The sequence below is a fragment of the Hippopotamus amphibius genome, chromosome 14 (genome assembly GCF_030028045.1).
Source record: "Hippopotamus amphibius kiboko isolate mHipAmp2 chromosome 14, mHipAmp2.hap2, whole genome shotgun sequence".
Classification (NCBI taxonomy): Eukaryota; Metazoa; Chordata; class Mammalia; order Artiodactyla; family Hippopotamidae; genus Hippopotamus; species Hippopotamus amphibius.
In genome coordinates, this window is record NC_080199.1 from 48,378,025 (window position 1) to 48,401,893 (window position 23,869).

The window sequence follows — 23,869 nt, forward strand, 5'->3', positions numbered from 1 at the left end:
TCCATCTTTGGCCAGAAGGGGAATTTCCCTCTTGTCGTTCTGATGGTTTCTAATTTCATTATAATTTGTAAGATGATCTAGTATCTGTTTCTTCAACCTCATATTTTGCCACTCCCTTCCTTGTCCACTATGTTTCTGCCACATTCATTTTCTGTTCCCATCTCAGAGTTGCCTTTACTCCTGCCACTCCTTCTGCTTCAGCCCCAATGCCACTTCCCTATGGTAGGACTCATTATACTGATGCTCCCCCCAACCCCCCCTTCTCTCTCTACATTATCCTACTTATTCATGAGCACTTATCCTTATCGAAAATGATCTTGTCTATTTGTTTAATTGCTTCTCTTTTTCTCTCCCTTTCTCTGTCTGTTTACTTTAGTACATCCATTTGGACCAGGTCCTTGTCATCTTATTTTCAATGTGATTCCCCAAGGCCTGAAGCAGAGTTTGGTGCTGAATAAGTATTCAATAAATAATTTGATACACAAATGAATGAGTAATTATATCTGACTCTCACATAACTCCAGAAATAGGCATTACCGTTTCCTAGCTGAGGCAACTTGTTCACTAAACTAGTAACTAATACAGCTCAGCTGTGAACCATAGTTTTATGACACTTAAAGGACATCTTCCGTTTTTTGTGGTGGTAATTACTCTTGTGTATTTGTTTGCTCTAGGTGCCCACTGTACTTAAAGTTGCTTTTAGCACTGGTTTCTATGTACTTCATCACTGGAGCAAATTTATTTTTAATATTTAAAGATTAACTTGAGTTAATAATAAATACAGATTACTTAGCATGTTTACATAGGAGCTTAAATTATTGAGGTGTTGAACTTGAAATTAAGTTTAGGAAATTTTCTCAGTTTCTACTTTTTCTTCTTTGGGATTTTAAATCTTCTAAATAGACAACTGAAAAGTAGGGCATTTGAGTCCATAATAGGAATTATGGTTGTTTTTGTTGTATTTTGGTATAGAAACATGATGCTTTCTAGTTAGACCATCTATGTCGTATTGAAATTTTATGGCACAATCTGCTTAATGTGTTTCATTTGCAAAAACAAAACAAAACATCATTATAGTCACATACTAATTACTAGCCATGCATCATTCATCTGAAATAAAGCCTAAAGCATTATGTAGTTATAAGCAAAAAGGTCTCTTATGATTCATCACTTTGCAAACAGCATTGTTTTAAGGTTGCTTTTTAGATCCAAGTATCATCTAGTGCCTGAGAAGCATTTCCTGTATTCTGCAAATCTCATTATATAGGTCTAGATATTCTCTTCTAAGACTATTTTGGAAACATAATGGAAAAGGGGAGACTGGACTCACGGAACTAGGTTACCATATAGAGTTAGGCACTTTTATTGCACTGGTGGCTTAAGGTGTAATTATTGTAGATGTAGACTGGTTTATTTTATATCTCATTCTTGAAGCCATCTGGAAAGGTCTGTAAAGTGCATTTTTAATAAAGTTAAGTAAATACTGTAACTGGTATTCTACTTAATGGCTGTCCCCATTAACACAAAGGTGAAAATTTAATGAAAATAGATTGTATACATGCTATTTATAATCTTAATGCATCTTCCTATAAATAACTTATTAATTATATAGGAAAAATATTACAGCTTTACATAGGAAAAATTGATGGACATCACCTTAGCTAAATATGCATATATTATATTAATATATATACACACATATATATTTCCTTCATAATACAGATATATGAAAAGGAAGAGAAAGAATATGGTGAAGCAAATGATACAAAATGGAAACATTTAGTTAATCTGGGTAGAGTTTTTTTGTATTCTTAAAACCTAAATTGTAATAAAAAGTTTTTAAAATTCCATTTACAGTAACAAAACCATAAAATACTTAGGAATGAATTTTTAAAAAATTGTGTAAACCACTAACAGTGATAAAATGGATAAAATATGCAAGTCCTCTGTTTTAAGACCGTAGAGAACCAGTAGAAAAATACTGCAAGCCTTGAGAAAATAGAAACCTCATGAACTTATAAATGTCCAGCTTTTGGCCTGGTGAAAGTTTTCCAGTAATAGAACAGAGAACTAAGGTTGGAGCAGAAAGTGTGGTTTCCTCTGGAGCAAGGGAGCAGGGATCAGAATTTACAGCAGCTGAAATGGCAGGCCATTATAGGGGAATGAATTGTGTGGAAAGGGACTCCAGTTCTCCATGTGGGGGTTTCCCAGGAGGCTGGCTGTTCGTGTGCTGAGCAAGATTTGCCAGATAGCACGTGCTGCGTGCTGAGAGTAGGACAGAGATACTAGGGGTCCATCATTCCCAGGAGGCATTGGAGTTCTGGCCCTGCCAGAATAGAGATAGCTTCTCGACGCCTTTTTAACTTATTTGACATTCACTCAAACAACTGGAAAGGTTGTACCTTAGGAAAGATGACCAACATCGTAAAGGAGTACCTACTCTAGGCTCACCTTAACAAAACCTGAGATCAAGTCTACAGGCTTCTCTGGGAACAATGAGTCCTACCAAGTTAGAGCGGCTAGGGAAACACCTCCCACCTTCCACAGAGCCAGACTAACAAAGTGTAAGATCAAGCCTATTAAGCCAATAAATAAGCCTACCGAGAAATTTGAGGTGATCACTCAGTGATTGACTTGCCTGCTAAAACAAGAAGGAACATTCTTCAAAGGAATATTACAACTCAAGAGTTATGTCATTATTTAATTAAAAAGTAAAGGTTAATAAAATGGGATATATTGTTAAAGAAAAGGACAGTCAAATAAACAAGATGGCCCAGATTTTAGATTTCAAATGGAAAAACTTTAATGTGGCTATTATAAATATGTTCAGAGAACTAAAGGAAATTGTTTTTAAGAATTAAAGGAAAACATGATCTTAGTTAAGGAATCTTTTCAGGGAAATGAAAACTATAAAAATTTGCTATATGGGAATTCTCAAACTGAAAAGTTCAATACCTGAATTAAAATACTCATTATATGGGTTAATAACATATTGGAGATAGTTTAAAACACCTGTAATTGGAGTCCAAAAAGGAGAAGAGAGTAAGATTGTGGCTGGCAAAATATTTGAAGAAATAAGGGCCAAGAAATGCCAAATTGAGTGGAAAATATAAACTTACAGTTCATGAATCTCAGCAAACCCCAACCAGGATAAATATAAAGAGAAAGACACTTTGGCATATTCTAGTCAAACTGCTGAAAGACAGAGACAAAGAGAAAGTCATGAAAGTGATTTGAGGGGGAAAGAAACATATAAGAAAACGAGGAGAGAGATTTAGCTGACTTTGTAGAAATAATGAAAAGCAGAAGTCAATAGAAGGGTGTATTTAAAATGTTGAAATGAAACAAACTCTGTAAATTCAAAATTCTCTGTTTAGTAGATATCCTTCCCAAAATAGGGTAAAATAAATACATTTTTATTATGTGAAAACAGAGAGTTTGTGGCCATCAGGCCTGCCCTACAAGAAATGCTAAAGTTGTCCTGCAGGCCAAATGGAAATGATACTTGTTGAAAATTGATATCTGCAAAAAGGAATGAAGACCATGTGAAATAATCAGTGAACTGTTTTCTTTCTTCTCATAATTTACTTAAAACTAGTAATTAAAAAAATAACAATGCGGGTTAGGGTTTCTGTGTATATAGAAGTAAAAGATATGATAGTAGTTGCACAAATGATTGGGTGGGACAAATGGAATTGTGTTGTTTTAACATTATAAGACACGTGAAATGAACCAGGTGTGAAATGTGAGTGAAATGCTGAAGGGAGAGGCAGGAAATGAAAACTACGAACAGGCACAATATTGACTTAATAGTCACTCTAAATAGACTACATAAAGATGCATATTGTTAGTCCTAGAGCAACCAGGAAAAATATAATAAAGAGGTATATAGTTAAGAAGCCAGTAGAAGAAATAAAATGGAATACTAAACATTGCTTGATAAACACAAAAGCAGGAAGCGATAAAAGAGAGGTTAGAAAGCAGAAAGGACAAATGCAAAACAGATAATAAACAATAAGAAAAGTAGCATAGCTGTGTATATTTCAGAGAATGTATATTTCAAGGCAAATCATATTGTAAGAAATACTGACATCACACAAGGATACAGGGAGTAATTTACAAGAAACAATCATCTTAAATATGTACTCACCTAATAAAGAACATTAAAATTCATGAAGCAAAACCTGCAGAATTAAATGGCAAAATAGATAACTTCACAATCATAATGAGACTTTAATGCCCCTCTTTTAGCAGATTCTAGGAAAAGTAGATCAAAAAATAAATCAGTAAATATTTAGAAAATCAAGACAGTTTTATCAACCAGCTTGTTCTAATTGGTATTTATAGAACATTGCCCATGTAACTGCAGAATATACATTCTTTTCAATTACATGTGGACCATTCACCAAGGTAGACCATATGGGAACATAAAATAAGTCTCAGTGATTTTCAAAAGATTGAAATCTTATAGAGTATGTTTTCTGTCTAAATTGAAATTAAATTGGACAACAACAATAAGAGAACATCTCTGTGTTTGAAAATTGGATAACATAGTTTTAAATTATTTGTGGGTCAAAGAAGAAATTATTTTAAACCTAATGAAAATGAAAGCACTGAAAAAAACCAAATTCTTGTATTTCCATCAGGAATCATAGGAGGAAATCTACTACAGAAAATTAGAGATCCGTATCATACATAAACATATATGTGATAATTGTCAAAATGTTTTTATATCAAATAGTGCAATGCATAAAAAGGAGGATGAATTACTACCACATTGTGCAAGATTGGTTTAACATTTGAAAATTAATTAATGTAGTTGACCATATTACCAGAAAATAGGGAGAAAAATCATATAATTATCTTGATACAAAATAAAAAGCATTTGACAGAATTGTACCTTGTTTATGATATATAAAAACTCTTAGCAAGTAAAAATAGAAGGAAACTTTCTCAGCCTGATAAAGGACATCTATGGAAGCATGGAGCTATCCTCATACTTAGCTGGGAAGGATTAAATGCTTTGTCATTTGTGATTGGGAACTAGGCAGGGATATCTATTATCACTTTTCTGCATTATACTATATGTTCTCACTTGTGTAATGAGAAAGAAAAATGAGATAAAAGGCCTGTACATTGGAAATTATGTAAGTCAACTGAATATATATGTGAATACATAAGGAATCTGTAGTAAACTTTGTAAGAAGGTCACTGAATAGTCGCTATTCCAAAATCAGTTGTATTTTTCTCTATAAGCAGTGATATATTAGAAAGCAAAATAAAAATAGTACTATTTACAATAGCATCGAAAAATGTAAAGTACTTGAGGATGCATTTCACTGAACATGTGCAAATTTTCTATACTGAAAACTAAAAGTTATTGCTGAGGGAACTTAAAGAAGTTGTAAATAAATGGTGATATGAACCATGCTCCCAGAGCGGAAGACTCAATTTGTTAAGATTTCATTTTTCCTTCAAATGATCTATAAATTCCTTATACACATGATACACCTTCTCAGTCAATCCCAGCAGGCCTTCTAATAGTAACTGACAAGATATTACAAATATTCACATGGCATGCAGAGGACCTGGAATGGACAAAATCAGTTTTGAAAAAGAACAAACCTGGAGGACCTCGACTACTGATTTGGGATCAAGACAGTAAGGTTTTGGCTTAAGGATATATAAATAAACTTTTACTTAAAAGTTTAGAAATAGATTCCCAAAGATACCATCAGTTGATTTTTCAATAGACTTTAAGCTAGTGAGTACAGAAAGGAACTTCTTTGTACTAAATGATGCTGCGAAACTTAGTCTATTGACTAAAATGAAGCCCAACTCCTTCATCACACCAGAACAGCAGAACAGTTAATGAGGGATGGAGTAGAGACCTAAATGTGCAAAGATAAAATAAAAGCTTTAGCATAACATTGGCAAAGGGGGCGTAAAGTGGTATAAACTGCTTTGTAAGAAGTTCAACAATTTCTTATAAGGTTAAGTATGCATTTACACTATACCTTTTAGATATTTAATAGAAATGAAAAGACTCATACAAGAACATTCATAATATCCTGTATATTAGTTTCACTGGCCTGCTGTAACAAATGTCCACAACCTTGGTGGCTTAAAACAGCAGTAGTTTATTCTGTTACATTTCTGGAGACCAAAAGTCCTACATCAAGCTGTGGGCAGGGTTGGTTCCTTCTGGAGACCCTGAGAAAGAATCTGTTCTCTCTCCTGGCGTCTGGAGCTGCTTGTAGCCTTTGATATTTCTTGACTTGTAGCGTCACTCCAGTCTTTGCCTCCACCTTCACAGTCTTCATGCTACCTTCTCCTGTGTGTGACTTTCTCTCTTCTGTCTCTTAAGATGACATGGCATCGGATTTAGGGGTCATCCTAAATCCTGCATGATCTCACCAGGAGATCTTTAATTTAATTACATCTGTAAAGACCCTATTTCTACATAAGGTCACCTTCATAGGTACCTGGTTTAGGACTTATCCTTCCAGTGCCTATTCATTCCAAGCCACTACACATCCCCAAACTGGGGAAAAAAGCAAAAATCCATCAACAGGAAAGAGGCTAAACAAATTTTGGGGTACTTTTGCAATGAAATATTGTTCATTAATAAAAAGGAACAGAGTACTCAATCATACTACGTGTGGGAATCTCAAAGTCATTTTATTGAATGAAAGAAGCCAGACACAAAAAGTGTTTACTGAAAGTATCATTTATATAAATTTCAAGAACAGGCAAAACTTAGTTATAGTGATAGCAATCAAAACATTGGTTTTCGATGTTAGGGTGGCGATTGTCTGGAAGCAGACATGAATGAATTTAAGACACCAGAATGTTTCTGGGTTTTATGCCAGCTTTTTAATTCATCAGATATGAAACTTATGTGTTAAGAATGTTTGCTAAGACTGCCAAATTAAATAAGAAGTCTCTTGCTCTTTAACTTTACCACTTTCAGATCCTGAGGATCTTCATTTGGACCTCCTGTGAAATCTTTAGTGGTCCAGAATTGATAAGCATTTGTAAACAAAGAGAAGGCATATCTGATGTCTATAGCCAATTGTCTATTCCTTAACTCGCTGGAGGAATATAAATTTTTTCCTTTAATTTTTTTTTTTTTGTATAATTCTTGGCTTTACCTTGCTCCTAGGGAAAAATATAAAAAATGCCATATGTACTTTGCTGTTGTGTAGTTTTTTAAAAAAATAATTTTAGCTTACAAGTTTTATTATCATAAGGGCACATTTATTTTAAAAACACTCTTGATATTCTGAGCACTACCCAGGCATAAGGCACTTGATGCCTTTCTTGAAGTGAAATGAACTTTTTTTCTGAGAATCCTGGAGATTATGAAAATATTGGCCAGCTAACAGTAGAGGGAAGACATTTTTCATATAGTTTAATTAGAAAAATCAAGTTCAAAACTTTTTCCTAAGTGTCTTAAGTCTGTTGTTAGATTGCCTTCCTTTCTCGGATGTCACTTTCCTCCCTCATCCCTTTGGCGTTTTCTCTAGTCTTGTCTTTCACAAAGATGCGCTTGTTTTTTCACATTCTCCTTGTTTTTCACACCTCTCTTATGGGGAGTAGAAGAATTAGCAAATATGGAAATATGAGTGGAGAGTGCAATGTCAGGGGACAGCAGAAGTGGATCTGGAAACATACAGGGATAGTTGGGTATACCAAGAAGAAAGGAGAGAAATACGCAGTAGTAGCAGGCAGAGCTCACAGCAGGGTCGACCTGTCTCCATAGTGTTTTATCTGATCACTGCTGTGGGGAAATTAAAGTCTGTTCCTACTCACAGGAAGACGTAGTAGACGTATTGATATTTTGAGTATCAGATAGCTTTTAGGTTGCGGTTATTAATTTCCACGTTGTGATGTTCTGAGTGTCATGCGCAGTTAGTTGGCAGCAAGTTAGCTCTAGGCTCATGCTATTGGCCCTGTGACTTGAAGGAATCATTTAACCTTACAGAAACGCTGTCCCATTATTCCTTGTAATTATGTATTTACAAAGTGTATAAAGTCAAGGTTTAGAGTAGTAAATCAGTTAAGACTCAAGCTAGTAGCTTTTCAATCAGCAGATTCCTCACAGTGTTAGAAAGAAAGTTAAATGAATGATTAATTAGTCTCACAACAACTTTAGGGAAGAATAATGAAGATACAGAGCATGTTCTCAAATTTCTTTTGAGGTGCGCCTACATAAGGCTGCAGGCAAGAAGTGGGGGAAAACCCAATAAGTTTTGAATAAGTTGGCTCCTGAAAATCTCATATTTATAAAAGAAACTGAATAAAGAGGACCAGATATGGTGTTAAATGTAGTTGGTATAAAAATGTCAAATGGATTCTGGTTTTTTCCCACGTGAAATAATGGATAAAATTAAAATTATATGTGAAAAACATAACCATAATGAGATTATGGGAGATTACGTCTCCCTGAAGACTTTTTCTACTTTTTGCCCTTTAAGACAGATGGAAAGTATTTGATGATACAAGGGCAGCAACCACAACTTCTGTGCCTCTCACAGCACTGAGTGGGCACCCAGTCAATGCATGTTGGTTCATTGATTTTCTAAAGGTCTTTTCATCTTACTTTGTACTTGCTCCAACAACAGGTATATTGCCAACAAACAAAATTTTGAAATAAAAATTACCCTTAGTGTTCTGGATATTGCTTGTTGATTTTAACCAGTCACTGTTCTTAAGGTTTTTTCATTCTGGCACGAGACATCTGTGGTGATGTGATGGGGGTGGTTGCCGGAATACTGCTCCCTGCTTTCAAAAAATAGTAATAAAACCAAAATATTTTTACTTTAGCTTGATCTTCAGACTGTCACATTATTGTCAGATTTTGGTGCTGTTAGTTTACATTACTGAGACTCTGTAATAATAAATATAAAGGATACCTCTGTAAAAATGAATTCTAATTTCTTCTAATATTTTAATTATTAACTATCTTACAGTTGAACTTTTGCAGTAACCCTTCCTTTCTTTTTTTATGAGTTTCTGTTACCATTGAGAATATTATTTGAGCATCTTAGTGCTCCACCTCTGCTTTCAGTCTAGTCTTTGGCAGACAAGCCATAGTTCTGATTCTTGGGTAGGCAAACAGAATGCAGATGTCCAGTGTTGATAGAACATGTGAGGGGATGAAGAAACATTTTTCAGGATTTAAAAAGTATATATATTTTCCCATTTTTTAACCTTTTTTCTTTGATCCTTTCTGAAGGAATAGAATTTGATTTGCCCATTGAGAAAAATAACTCTGCTATTATCTTCATAGATCACAAGATATAGATCTTAGAACATTAGCTTTCATTGAGTGTTTTGTTGTTATTGTTGTTGTTGTTGTTTTAAATAAAAGTGTAGCCATATGTTCTTGGGGGTCAGCATGGGCTAAATGGTAGACTCTAGACAGGATCTAGTTCTGGTGATCTCTTAAATTCAAGTCCAGTAATTTTGTTCAATAAAATGTATTTATTTCTTATCAACCAAAATACTAACTTTTCATAATTTGAAAGAAAGAACAATATGAAAAGGACATCTAATTTAAAAAGATGTTCAAAGATCTCTTTAGGTTATCCTTCCTGACTTTGCTGTGTCAGGGTTTTCCATAAACTCATAACACTTTGTTCTGCATTACATCATAGACTTACTCTATTTTTTTCAAGGTACCTGTCCCTAGTGCCAGGTAGACTCATTACTCATACAAATCTAGGTTATATTTTTCTAAGAAAATTAATTACTTTGTACTGGCTACATATGGTTAGCTTGTCAGCAGGAAAGCTTTAACATACTTTGGAGTGGTTTAATGCAGGCATTTAAGTAGTCTTTTTTTCTCTTTGCATGTGAACTAGTACATTAATATATGTTAAAATTAATATATTTTGCAATACTAATGTTTTACATGGAGTACTGGAGAATTCTCTTGTTTATTGCAAAATACCAAATACCCTACTTCACAATCATGAATGAGGGCATAAGCTGAAAGCAGAGATGCCGTGGGCCCATCATACACCTCCTGAATGGCCACAACCACGTGTGCTCATGCGAGTGCTCCCTTATATGTCTACTATTCTAAAGGATAAATTAAATGTAACACAGCATCGTACAGAATTGGTCCAGTATAATAAGAATATGTACAAATATTACATTTGTCATATTTAAGTAAGGATACAAATTCCAGGTAAGTGAGTCCATTTGGGAGCATTTTAAAACAAATGAAATGACTTTATGAGAAGTAATCACTGCCTACCTCTACTTTGTGTGCTGGACATACAATGTCCAAACAATGATTCATGCTCTTAATAAGGCCTCACTTTGTCTTTAAAAAGTTTTATAATACTAAAATTTATTTTATAAAACCATTATTAGTAATTTTCTTTGTGCTTTAAAAGATATTTTTGAGCTTACAGTTTCTTTATTCTAGGAGGAAAAAATTTATTTTCTCTAGATTGGAATTTGAAGACATTTCTTGAAGTCAAGGAATTTTAAGACATTCTTTAGGATACTTTGTAGAGGGGACTTCTTACTAACTATATTAGTTGTGCACTTAGAATCTTGGTTGTATACGCATAAAAATTTAACATGTCGAGTGGCTGGGGAGAATACTATGTGTAAATTAGATATTTATTTTATTTGTTGAGAAACTATTTAGTAACTATAAGAACTTGCTTCCTCTGAAGATATTGTCTCAAGTATCTACTAGAGCTCGCTATTGCTCCGATTTTGTTAGATGAGGGTTATGTTGGGTTATGTTGTTAAGTCATTAAGGCAATGTCTGTAAGCGTCCTACTGGAATCTAATAAGTTCAGTCTTTTGTGTGGTCTATTTTACTTTAAATAACAATCGTTATATTATGAGCAGATAGTTTTTTAACAGAAATCCTATAAGCTTTATGTAGCATTATTTTTTAGCTTTTTCTTTAGGGTCTGTGATTAACGGAACTATTCCCTGTTTTAATCCTATCTCGTTCTGTCACTGTTTTTCCTGACCTTGCCTCATAATGCTTTTGATGTTTATTATCGTTGTTGATGTTCACCAGTTTTACTACTGCTGCCCCGTCAATCTGTTTTAAGTCTCAAATTCCTAATACATTTGGTCAAGGAATTCACATATAACTTAAATGTGATATGTCTCCAGCCTTCAGGCTCTTCCCCTCGCATGTGTTGCTAGGACATGATTTGGGGGTAAGTTTAAGGCAAGAACTTGCTGACCCTCTAGTCCTTTTGTTCTTTCAACATTTCAACCCCCTACATACCCAGTAAGGAAGCCCAGAGTTTCAGACGGGCCTAACTTGGCACGTGGTGGACCTGTGGCTTTGCACCTCTCCTGTCTCCGGCTCTGCCCATGTTTCCTGACTCTGACTCTGCTCATTTAGCATGTGTCAGGAGTCATTCTGCTGTCCTGTGTTGCTGAAGAAAGTCAATTTAGCACAAATTTGGACCTATTTACTCTTCCGTGATCTAACACATACTGTTAGTCAGCAGGGCTCCTGTGGACAGCAATTGCTGTTTGAAGAAAACAAACCCTCTTTAGACCTTTCTGAATATGTTTTAAACATGACCCAGTGTATTTCTGTATTGAACACAAATTAAAGCAGTGCTATGAGTGCTTTGTAATTTGTTGCCTCTGTATCCTGTTACCTTTCAAAAATTCAATTTAAAAAAAAAGCAGTATGTACTTTATTACTTAATTAAGCACTGTCATTTAATTAAAGCTTTCATTTCATCGAGCATCTAAATTGTTAATTTTTTCTTTGAGGGATGACTGGATTTCTCACAAAAACACGCAGGGCTTTTTTCTCTTCCTGCTATCAGTTTTAGGGGACATATTGCTTCTTCCGTACTGTCATACCAATAAATCATCCCAGATTACTTGCAGCCACACAGACTAAAGTATACCATGCATTTTAAAGGAAATCTGCTATTTTCTTTTCAATCAGATGAGCAATGTGAAGAGACTACGGCCACGGCTCAGTGCTATTCTCTTTAAGCTTCAGTTTGAAGAGCAGGTGAACAACATCAAACCTGACATCATGGCTGTCAGTACCGCCTGCGAAGAGATAAAGAAGAGCAGGAGCTTTAGCAAGTTGCTGGAACTTGTGTTGCTAATGGGAAACTACATGAATGCTGGCTCCCGGAATGCTCAAACCTTCGGATTTAACCTTAGCTCTCTTTGTAAAGTGAGTTTTTTTTTTTTAAACACATAATTTGCCTGAACACTTTTTCTTAAATGTCAGCCCTGATTACGTTATTTTTTATTTTAATGTGTGTATTGTCAAGAACTTAAACTGAACTATCAACCCAAACCCAGAGTGAACTGCGCTAATTTACTCAACCTCTGAACTAAATCCAGATATTTTCTCTGATCTGCAAATTCAGTTGAAGAATTTTGTTTAATAGCAAAATTATGTTGTAAACCTGTGCTTTCTCAAACTGATGAAATGGAACATCAAAATATTATTTAAACCTAATATTCATTCAATATAAATAATCTGCTTATGACAGTATGTATATTGAGAATTGCTTGAAATTGCCACTAAAGTCTTTACCTTTGACTATTTAAATATTTCTTTGAATTTTGCTTTTTTGAAAGCTAACTAGAGGGAGAGAAAAGTGAGAGTGCTTTGTATAAAGGGAAAATCATTTTGTTAGGAGTAAACATAACTCAGATGTCAGTAATTGAAATGCTTCTATCTAAATATAATTTTAGAGTAGATGAAAATTGAGTAAGTTTAGAGATTTTTTTCTTCCAGGTCCTTCCACAGATTAAATTTTCTTACAGCAAATATATTCAATGTTTTATATAACAGAGCTGTGTCTTAAGAAGTGGGCCATAGTAATAGTGCTTCATTGACCTGCTTACAACAAATTCTTCTCAGTTACACATCACAAGCAAAGCTTTCCCTTGTTCTTGACCTGGTAACACCTACACTCCCTGATTAAGGAATTTGATTATTGCTATTGCCAGTGAGATTGGGAAGGTAAGAAACAAGTTCAGCTTTAGCTATGGGTTTACTGAATAAGCTCTTGGCGCTTATGTGGCTTTTCTTACACGAGTCCCATGGCTTATGCTTTCCGTTGGTATCGATGCCTTGTGAGCTTTTCCCTTCTCCTGTCTCCATCTTTTTACTTTCCTCTCTGTGTTTTCTTAGCCTGCTGTGTTCAGTTAAGATCCCTACCAAGTATTAGGATGTAATACATGTATTCAAGACTGCACATTTATAGAGTGCTTACTTACTCCTGTGCCAGATGCTTGACCTGATCATCTCATTTAATGTATGTGATTAGTATTTACCTGGGATACATGGGACTCATGTTTTTCACATGTAAGCCATTAATTATGCTTAAATATTTTAATGGAGTTCTATACTAAAGTTATGGCAGCAGAGTTAGAGTGTGGCTAGCTTGGCTAAGGGAGGGCAGTTACACACTCAGAGAGGAGGAGGAATTTGAGCTGGATCTGGAAGGATGAGTGACTGTCCCCTGAGAGGAAAAGGCATTCATTCTGAGCAAGCGTCAGTAGTTCACATAAAAGGTTATATCATGGCATGTGTAAGTATACCAAGTGATCCGTCACAGTCGGAGTCTGCATGGGAGAGGAGTGGAGAAAATGGAAATGAGATAGTAAATTGGTCTAGATGGTGAAGAGCTTCAAATGTCACACCTTATGGTGAAGGTCTTATGGAGACATGTTAGTTGTGTAAGTCAAGTGATGTTATCATCTGTCTTCTAGGAAGATAATTCTAACAGCAGTATGAAAGAAAGGTAAGCTGCACTTTCCAGTACTGTCACTATTAGCCATACATATTTAAATTTAAATCAGTTAATATTTAAATAAAATTAAAAATTTAATTCCTCACACTTACCATGTTTCGAGTGAATCGGTGTCCATACCTACTGGCAGCAAATATGGCACGCTTCCATCATTGCAGAACGATCTGTTGGACAGGGCTGGGTTAGAGGGGTTATAGTGAGGAGAGACTCGGTGATTGGCTGACCTATGTCATGTGACCTAGGAGGATGCTAGAGGAAATGGAGCCAAGAAGATAGATGGGGATGGTGACAGAAAAAGGGAGAGGTCAAAGATAACTCCTTGCTGCTGACGTGTTTGGAGTAGTTGCTCGAAAAAGAAACGAGTTCAGGCTGATTTTTGTGTTTCCTTCCCCTAGTTTACCTCAGTGTCTTAAAAGACATCTGATTGAAGCTACCTTATTCAGATATTTTACCAAATAATTGAATGTCCACTGTGAAACTGTCACTGTGCTTTGAGACAATGGAGGTCTGAGCTAAGGTAGTGGCAAAGGGGTAGAAGGGGAGAGGAGATGGAGGGAAGTGTACACATTTAAGGAACATCTGGTTATTGTCAGGCCATGGTGATTATGAACTTGGAGGCTGAAGGCTAAGGAGACAAGCAAGACTGCCAGGCTCAGGGTTTCCCTGAGAAGGGAAGCAAAGGAAGAAAAACAGGATGAGGTGCGAGGTCAGGGAGAAGTTAACCTACTGGAGTTTGTTTCATAGTGCTAAGTGTCTGTTCCTCTTTAGATTTTGCATCTCAGAACTACAGCTGACTCACAAGAATTTGACTATATGCCCTCCCTTATTTCTTCCCTGAAAGGTGTAGACAAGAGATTAGGTTGGATTAATGAGGTGGAATTGCCTAATACAGTACTTGATATATAGTAAATTCTGAATAGATAGCTGTTGAATGGATAACAGTGCAATAGACACAATGCAGTACATACAGTGTTGTGTAGAGACAATGTTATTATGTAGTTGAAAATACAAATCCTCTCGTATTGATATACAGTTGCTGTTGCATAGTGATTTAAAACCTTTTACAAATACAGTGCATGCTGCTGCTATTTCACTCTAGTCATGCTACAAACCAGTTAATCTGTCTCCAGGTAATAAGAGTTGACTGTATTTTTAGTCAACGATACTGGATATTTTGATCATCCCTTTTAGGAGCCTTCTGTTGTACAAGAAACAAAATAAATACCACAACTTCATATTTTTTTATTAGCCTACCTGTCAAGTTGAAAGTATATATTGAACAAGATGATATCTCATCATATTTTCTATCAGAAGTAGCAGCTTGATCTTTGACAATTGTGATTGAATTTTCACACTGAGTGTAAAGCATTTGATTTGATGATAAGCCCCCACACAAGGAATTCCATATTTACTTGACAGTAGAAAGACAGGGTAATAGTATTTTAATCTGTTCAAACATGCTGGGTAATTATACGACATTTAGTATTCTATATCCAAAATCTTTACTTTTAAATGCCCTTTATAAATTTAGCTTAAGTGTGAACAGTGTGTGAAAATTCATACTAAATTGTTAACTTCGCATTGTTTAGAAATAAATACATGAATCGTGAATTCTGTGTGCATTGTAGCTTGATTTTAGGATCTATATTATATCTTTGTATACATTTGTAATTGAGATGACTAAGTATAATAACTGAGTTCAGAGAAAAGATTTTACTTTCTTTTACCCAAAGAATTGGTAGGGTGTATGATAAATATAAAAGTAAAATGTGAGATATAAAGTAACCACGGACTAGAATGTGTTAAGATGTAAACATAAGTTAAAGCAGACATATAGGTTTGAGGCTTTCTGATGGAAAAAGTGAAATGTAAAACATGGTCATGAAACTTTTCATTATCTAAAAATTGTGGTTTCTCTTATTAGCCAAAGCCAAACTTAACGAGAAAATTTGGGTGTATGTCACTATGAAAGGAAAGTACGATGTTGAGCAGTGTTCTCTTAAACAGCAAACGACAAAACACATTTCATGAGGATCTTTCTTTTAGAACCATCTGCCCCTCCCCACTCCCCCCCTCCTCCCCAAACAAATATGTACTCAGAGCCTCTTATGGGGTAACACTCCAAGAGAACCCTCATAGTAAGATACATATGTACTTTCCAGTTACAGTAATGCTATCCCTAGTTTAAGCAAAATGGTATAAGTATTCAATGCCTTGCTTTCTGATGATATGGCTTTTTAAAAGGATAAACCTCGGACTATATAGAAGAATGGACAGACTGCTTGTCAATCATAAAATCCTCCAAGGATATTACTAGACTTTAGATAAATTTGGATAATAAGCAGTTGTTTTTTTTTTTCAGGACCTACTATTGATTAAATGCAAATTTGTATCCTTAGAAATCCAGTCAGCAAATGGTGGGTGCTTGCCTGACCAAAATGCCCACTGAGAAAAATTTGTATGTTGTTGGTGTTGAAATTAGTAATTTTAGAGAACCTGTGCTTAAAGCCAAATAGATCAGTATTCTGGCAAAAAATGAGATGACTCAACTATCGAAGTTCAACACCATATTAAATATATGAGATGATTTTAACTTGTTATTTAAAAAGCAGATGTTATCACTTCATACACAATGACTATAACATGTGTTTAATAATGTTTACTGAAGTGTGTGATTTCTGAATAACAAATCAGCCCAATCAATACAACTGGATGATGGAGCTGTAAAATGTAGCCCTTTGTTCTAGGTAACTGACTACCCCTACTGGGATAATAAATATAAATTTTGAAAGAGTTTACCAATTGTAATAACTTACTTCTATCAGTTTATGCTGTTATTTGGGGGAGAAAATTACAGAAAAAAAGCCACTATTGATTTCTTCTATAAATTTGTCCATATTATCACTTTGTAGGAAATTTTCTGTTATCAGTACAATGTGCAGTTAGTTCATCTCAGAGGTGAAATTATCAAAGGATACATAGTAATGGGGCTGTTGGTGTTGTGAATTAGGTGATAAAAGGCTGGTGGCAGGCCAGATTGATTTTTGTCTGTTATTTTTTCTAGTGCATGAAATTCTTATCTGGTCTGTATATTTCTTTTACAAGCACAGGCTAACTTCACCAAAGCAGTGATGGGGTGAATTTTTAGAAAAAATCTTTAGTTTCCTCATTCTTTAATGCCGTCACCAGCTCTAGTGAGTGAGTTCTTGAAATTGTGAACAGCTCTCCTTGTAGATCATCGATTCTCAATCCACAGTGCCCTTTAAAAAATACTGATGCCTCAGCCTCACATCAGATCAATTACTACAGTGTGTGTGGATGTGGATCCTGATTAGTGGCATTTTTAAAAAGCTCCCCCAGGTGATTTTAATGCATAAACTGAACTGAGAATCACTTTGTCTGTCTTCTGCCCTACTTACTTATCCCAGAATGAAAAATTCCTGATTGGTGGCCCTGAATCAACCAACCAACAAACATGCAAAAGCAAAACCTAACCAACACAAGAACAAAATAAAAAATGAAACAACTCTACTACCTCACTTAAGGATGAGAGGTGAAAATACTTTCAAAAACTGCTGCTTTTCTTTCGTGCCATGCTGAACATTATACTCAAAGTGAAGAAAGGGAGTGAAAGGAGTATGAATCTCAGGCACATGGTGGAACTGAAATAAGTTGATGGTCAGTGTTCTGAGTTATTTTGCAGGACTTGACCTTGTAAAGTAGAGTTTTAGTGATTATGAAAAGCAGGAGGCAAATCCCTCTGCCTGTCACAGGCAGTTTGTATTTTGCAAGCCTGTCATAGTCACATGGGTTACCACTATGAATCTTTTTTGTGAAATTTTAATTTTTGTATATCACCCTTTCTTTTACACTGTGAATTTATTTTTAAGAAAGACCTCTGCCAAACAAATCCATTGTTCCATCTGCATTTTGTGTCTTAGAAGGATTTTAGAGGGCTTTTTACTCTTTATCAGATTGGAAAACCACTCCAGTTAAGTTTTGGCACCCTTTGAAAATAAAGCAGTTTTTGGCCAAAGACTTACAGATAACAAATGCCATTCTTATTTTATATCCAGCCAATTAAATCACTGAAAAATACTGACTTACAAAGCAATGTGAAACTATTTAGAATTCTTAACCCTCTTTGACTCATTCATTAACACATTTAATCTATAGCATTTTCCAAGAAATATTTTATTAGCTTTACTAAGTAGTGTTTTTGGTAAATTTATTCACACTACCTTTTTTTCAGTTACTATTAAACATTGTAAATTAGCATTACTCCTTTAATATAATTATAAAAGACAGGTGGCTTTGCTCATGAACAGCAAATGCACTGCTTATGTGCTGCCATCTCGCCACTCTCAAAACCAGCATTGCTCATCTGTCAAACTTCCTGTCCCTGAAGCAGATGGCCTCAGAATCCTCCTTAACACCATGCTTAGAGATAGCTTGTACCCATCAAAGGTAGTAATGAATCTTACCAACCATCTTGGGTTTAATCTAGTCTCCTGTTTTGACACATTTTATAAATAAAAATAAAAAATTAAACAATATACGCCATTCCTGATACTCTAGGAAGCTTTCATTTATCAAAGGTCAGGATCAAAGACAAAACAGGCAACATTATTATCTGTACAGTAATACCTATCCATTGGTATTTGTGAACATGTATTCTTAGGTGGCAGGGAAGAGTCTGATGATGAAATGGGTGCACACCGAAACCAGACAGAGACATTTCAAGGAAAATTATAGACCAATATCTCTTGTGAACATAGATGTAAAAATCCTCAATAAAATATTATAAATCAAAACCAACAATATATAAAAAGAATTATATACCATGACCAAGAGGGGTTTATTCCAGGTATGAAAAGCTGGTTTAACATTAGAAAATCAGTTAATGTAATTTATCACATCAACAGGCTCTAAAGGAGAAAAATCATTTGATCATATCAATATATGCAGAAAAGACATCTAATCAACTCATACCCATTCATGACAAAAACTTTCAACAAACTAGAAATACAGGGGAATTTCCTCAAGTTGATAAAGAACATCTATAAAAACTACAAATAGCATCATACTTGATAAGAAACAAAGTAGTTTCCCGTGAGATCAGGCAAAAGGATACATGTCCCTTCTCACCATTTCTATTCAGCATTGTACTAGAGATCCTGGCTTAATGCAACAAGACAAGAAAAGGATATAAAAGTATACAGATACGGGAGGAATAAATAAAATTGTTTTTGCTCATAGGTAAAATGATTGCCTATGTCGAAAATCCCCCCAAATTGACCCCCCCCCAAAGAAAAAAGGAAAGAAAAATGCTTCCTGGAGCTAATAAGCAATTAGAACAAATTTTCTGGATATCAGATTGGCATTAAAATGTTGGCTACTTTTTTAATATTAGCAATGAAAAATTAGAATTTGAAATTAAAAATGGAATATCATTTACTTTAGCAACAAATTTTCTACAATATTTGTATGAGGAACATGACAAAACTTTGATGAAAGAAATCAAAAAAAAATCTGATAAAGAAATAGATATCCCATGTTCATGGAAGGGAATATTCAGTATTGTTAATGTGTCAGTTCTTCCCAGTTTCATCTATAGAGTTGATGCAATTCCAGTCAGAATCTCAGCAAGTAATTTTGTGGGTATTAACAATGATTCTGAAGTTTATATGGATATGTGAAAGACTCAGAAGAGTCAATATAACTATTGAAGGAGGAAGAAGAGGAGGAGGAATGGGAGGTAGGACTGACTTCAAGACTTACTATAAAATTACAGCAATCAAAACTGTGGTTTTGGGGGGAAAAGATAGATGTTCAATAGAACAGAATAGAGAATCCAGAAATAGGCCCACACAGGTATAGTCAACTGATCCTTGACAAAGCAGCAGGTAATTCAGTGGAGAATTTGGGGGGGCAAATGGAGAATTTGAAAAAAAAAGAAAAAAGGTCTGAACAGACATCTTACTGAAGATTTACAAATGGCAAATAAGTGTATGAAAAGATACTCAACGTCGTGAGGGAATTGCAAATTAAAACAACAAGGAGACACCACTACATACCTATTAGAATGGCTGAAATCCAAAACACTGACAGCACCAAATGCTGCTGAGAATGTGGTACAACAGAAACTCATTCATTGCAGAAGAGAATGCAAAGTAGTACAGCCCCTTTGGAAGACTGTTTGGCAGTTACAAAGCTAAACATAGATTTATCATAGGATTCAGTAATCACATTCCTCTTTACCCCAGGAGTAAAAAACCTGCATACAAATGTTTATAGCAGTTTTATTCATAGTTGCCAAAATTCGGAAGCAACTTGAGAAGTCCTTCAGTAGGTGAATGGATAAAACTCACTGATAAAAGTCATACAGTAGACTTATTAAATCAGTGATAAAAAGAAAGAATCTCTTAAGCCAAGAAAAGCCATGGAGAAATGCATAATACTAAGTGAAAAGCCAGTCTGAGAAGGCTGCATACTCTGATTCCAACATATGACATTCTGGAAAAGACAAAATTATAGAGATAGTAAAAAGATCAGTGCTTCCTGGGGGTCGTAGGGGAGGGGGAAGAAGGAAGAGATGAATAGGTGGAGGACAGGGAATTTTTCAGGGTGATGAAACTGTTCCCTATGACTAATGGTAGATATGTGACATTATGTACTTGGCAAAAGCCATACAACTTTAGAACCCATGGTTCTTGGTTAATAATAATGTATCAATATCATCAGTATTAGTACATAAATTTTAACAAATGTACCACACTAATACAAAATGTTACGGATAGGGGAATTTGTGTGTGTGGAGGGGAGAGTGTATGGGAATCTGTCTTTTCAGCTCAATTTGTCTTAAAGCTGAAACTGCTCTAAAATATAAAGTCTGTTAATCAAAAAAATTAAGTATAGAAACTATTTGATTTAAAATTAATGTATTTTATCCATTTATATAAACTAAAGAACACAGCTATTTTAAATTTCTTATAGAATAAGTGACTAAATAAACAGAACATTGAACAATATAATAGTGCAATAAGATAAAATTTTACTAAAATGCAAAAAATGCTTTCATGCTCAAGTGTTCAATAAAATCCAAGAGAAATATGTTTAAAATATAATTCAGAGATAGTGTGTCTGTGGGGATATGGTAGAAATCAGTTTAATTATAGAAGTTGACATTATTTAAAGCATTTTCTTCCTTATTTAATGTTTCAACGCTCGTCGTTTTAAAATGAAAACTAAACAATACATATAAATTGTTTTTACATGTGAATGCCATAAATTTATCTACTGTCTATCTTATCTAATATTAGTTTATCTCTTCCTATCTTTAAAATCATTATGAAAGTTTTATTATAGGTATTAATGGTTTTGGCAGTGACAGAGATGATGCAAACAATCTTAATTTATGTTAAGATTTTAAATTTCCATTCATTTTGGAGGGATACACAGTATTTTTGAAAAATTTAATCATCACAGTGATTGTTTTTTAAAAATGCATTTATACATATCAGGAAACAGTTCATTCTATAATTGTAGTTGGTTTCCCTAGTGAATTTGAACCTACACATTGACATTTTGAGCTTCATATCTGAGCAATTATGATATATTCTTTGGCAGTTCATATTCACACATCCATTTTCATGCAGATACATGTAACTTACATTTAGAGATTTTTTTTCCAAACATATACAAAGCACTTTATTCTGCAAAAGATTTAACATGCAATATGATGTTGGTAAATATACTTGGTTAGGTCTGTTAAAGATGAAACTTTACCATTTCATTCAGCCATATTTGTATCGTATTTTGTCAGCACTGATCTCTTAGCAGTATGGACAGACTTTGCATTTGAGGTAAGATGCAGGTAGTTTTTTATTAATTTTATAGATAAAATAATAGAAAGAATGCCATGCTTTCAGAACTAGAAATGACCTCAGAGTAGAGGTGTGGAGGCTTTCCAGACTAGAGTTAGCAGGTTATAGGGCTTCAGTATTTTAAATTGCATTAATGAACACTTTTATTGTCTTACTACTATTTTTATCCACCGTGTTTTTGAGAATTTTGTTTCTTTTGATGCATAATAATCTAGATTGAATAAAGGTTTGGTAGAGGAATTGCATTTTATAATGGTTTGGATTAACATATAAGTGGGTTCAAATAAATCTTGGCTCTATTGGGTAGTAGCTGTGTAATCTGGGGTATGCTACATGATGTCTCACATCTCTTTTGCCCTCTTAATAATGAGTATACCTTAGAGGGCCGGGCCAGGGAGGGTGGGGGGGCATCGCGGGAGGGAGGGAGGGAATATGGGGATATGTGTATAAATGCAGCTGATTGACTTTGGTGGACCTCAAAAACTGGTACAAGAGTGTAAAGCAATTATATTCCAATAAAGAGCTTAAAAAAAAATAATGAGTATAATACCAGTTCCTTCCTCATAGGGATGTTGTGTGTTTTAAGCACTTAATAGGTGTTATATTATTTGGTCAATACCTGTCTCCTAGTAAATGCCACGCAATTAAGAGAGGCTGTTGTTGTCCTCAGCATTCATACTGTTTACAAGGTAGGGTCTTCTAGAACAGCAGCCCCCAACCTTTTTGACACCAGGGACCTGTTTTGTGGAAGACAGTTTTCCCACAGACAGGGGGACGATGCGGGTGGGGGGATGTGTTTCAGGCTGTAATGAGAGCGATGGGGAGCGGTGGGGAGTCGCAGATGAAGCTTCTTGCTTGCCTGCTGCTCACTTCCTGCTGTGTAGCCTGGGTGGAGGGTTGGAGACCCCTGTTCTAGAATGGTCTCGGAGCCATTACAGACCCTCATAATTTTGTCATTTAGTGTTCAGCAGTGTCTGCAACATCTAAAGAGTCAGTGCTGTCTTGATAACATAATTAGAGTATAGGAACATAATAATGGGGAAGAGTAACAAATTTGACAATATTCTTAAGATAAAAGTTTCATTATTCAAAGTGTAAGGGGTTGTAGTTCTTTGGATTCTGAAAATCACCAAAATGCTACTTAGTTTTTATTTTAGGAATTTTCTTCCTTGTGACTAAAACAATGGAATATTCTTTAAATGCCATCCAGATTTGTGCTGAATACCTTAAAAATATTCCCAAACCTTGCATTATAGCTACAAAGGAGTTCTATCCAGACTGACAACTAGGCCATGATTTATTACAGGATCTGCTTTTAACATTATTTTGTCTGGAATGAACAGAGCGGTTGAAGAAACTCCATCCATCTTTTTGTTTATTTGACATCTATGCCAGGTTAAATGTACCTTAAAGAAACAATATATAAATAAGAAACTCTCCTTAACAATGATGATTACACATCAGTAAGATAAATCTCTTGACAATGATACCAGAGGAATCCTGTCAAACAATGTCAGTGAAAATTTAAATAAAGCATATTTTTTAAACTTAAGAATAAATTTTTAAAGTAGATATTTTAGCCTCATTTTCTTTCCAAGAGTTAGCACTACAGAGTATGCTCAAGTTGTTTTTTTCTCTGCAACAAAATTAGCACCATCTCTCAAGCTTCCCTTGTTCTAGCTCAATCACGTGAATGTGTATGGTATGAATAATTAGTAGAAATAGAGTGTGCCCTTTTTGTTGTTAATGTTTGTCAAAAGGTGAAAAAAATATTGTATAAGTAAATGAAGACTGTTGCAAATATATTTTGTTGTGCTTTCATACATTTTTGTGTGCTTTCTGGAAGGGTTTTTTTGTTTTTTGGTTGGTTCTTGTTTTGGGTGTTTTTTAAAAGTGATTTGGGGGAAGGAAGGAAGGGAATGGAGTAATTGAGGCAGGAAGAATATCTTCCCAGCATTGTACAGCTTTTTCCTAAGAATGTTAGGAACTGAAAGAAGAATTTCTGTCCTGAAATTTAGAGCAACTAGTAGTTTGTAAGTAACCATGTGTTATAAATAAATGGTCACTCTCTGTGTTTCTTAACTTCTTATCTTTTATTAGGTGTATTTTCAAATCTATTTATTTGGGGGCTTTGAGTATTTTTTTAAGTCTCGTAGTTGTTAAATATAGATTTTGGAGGGATGGGAGACTTTT

At 34.8% G+C, this 23,869-nt stretch overlaps 1 protein-coding gene across 6 annotated transcripts in view; it reads left to right on the top strand.

Annotated features, from left to right (window-relative positions):
* The window catches only part of DIAPH3 (diaphanous related formin 3), a 485,817-nt gene that overhangs the window by 268,653 nt on the left and 193,295 nt on the right, over positions 1–23,869 (top strand). For all 6 annotated transcript variants that reach the window (XM_057707607.1, XM_057707608.1, XM_057707613.1 and 3 more), the window contains one exon: positions 11,957–12,196. In XM_057707607.1, the coding sequence (XP_057563590.1) occupies positions 11,957–12,196 (240 nt within the window). The remainder of the gene's footprint in view (positions 1–11,956; positions 12,197–23,869) is intronic.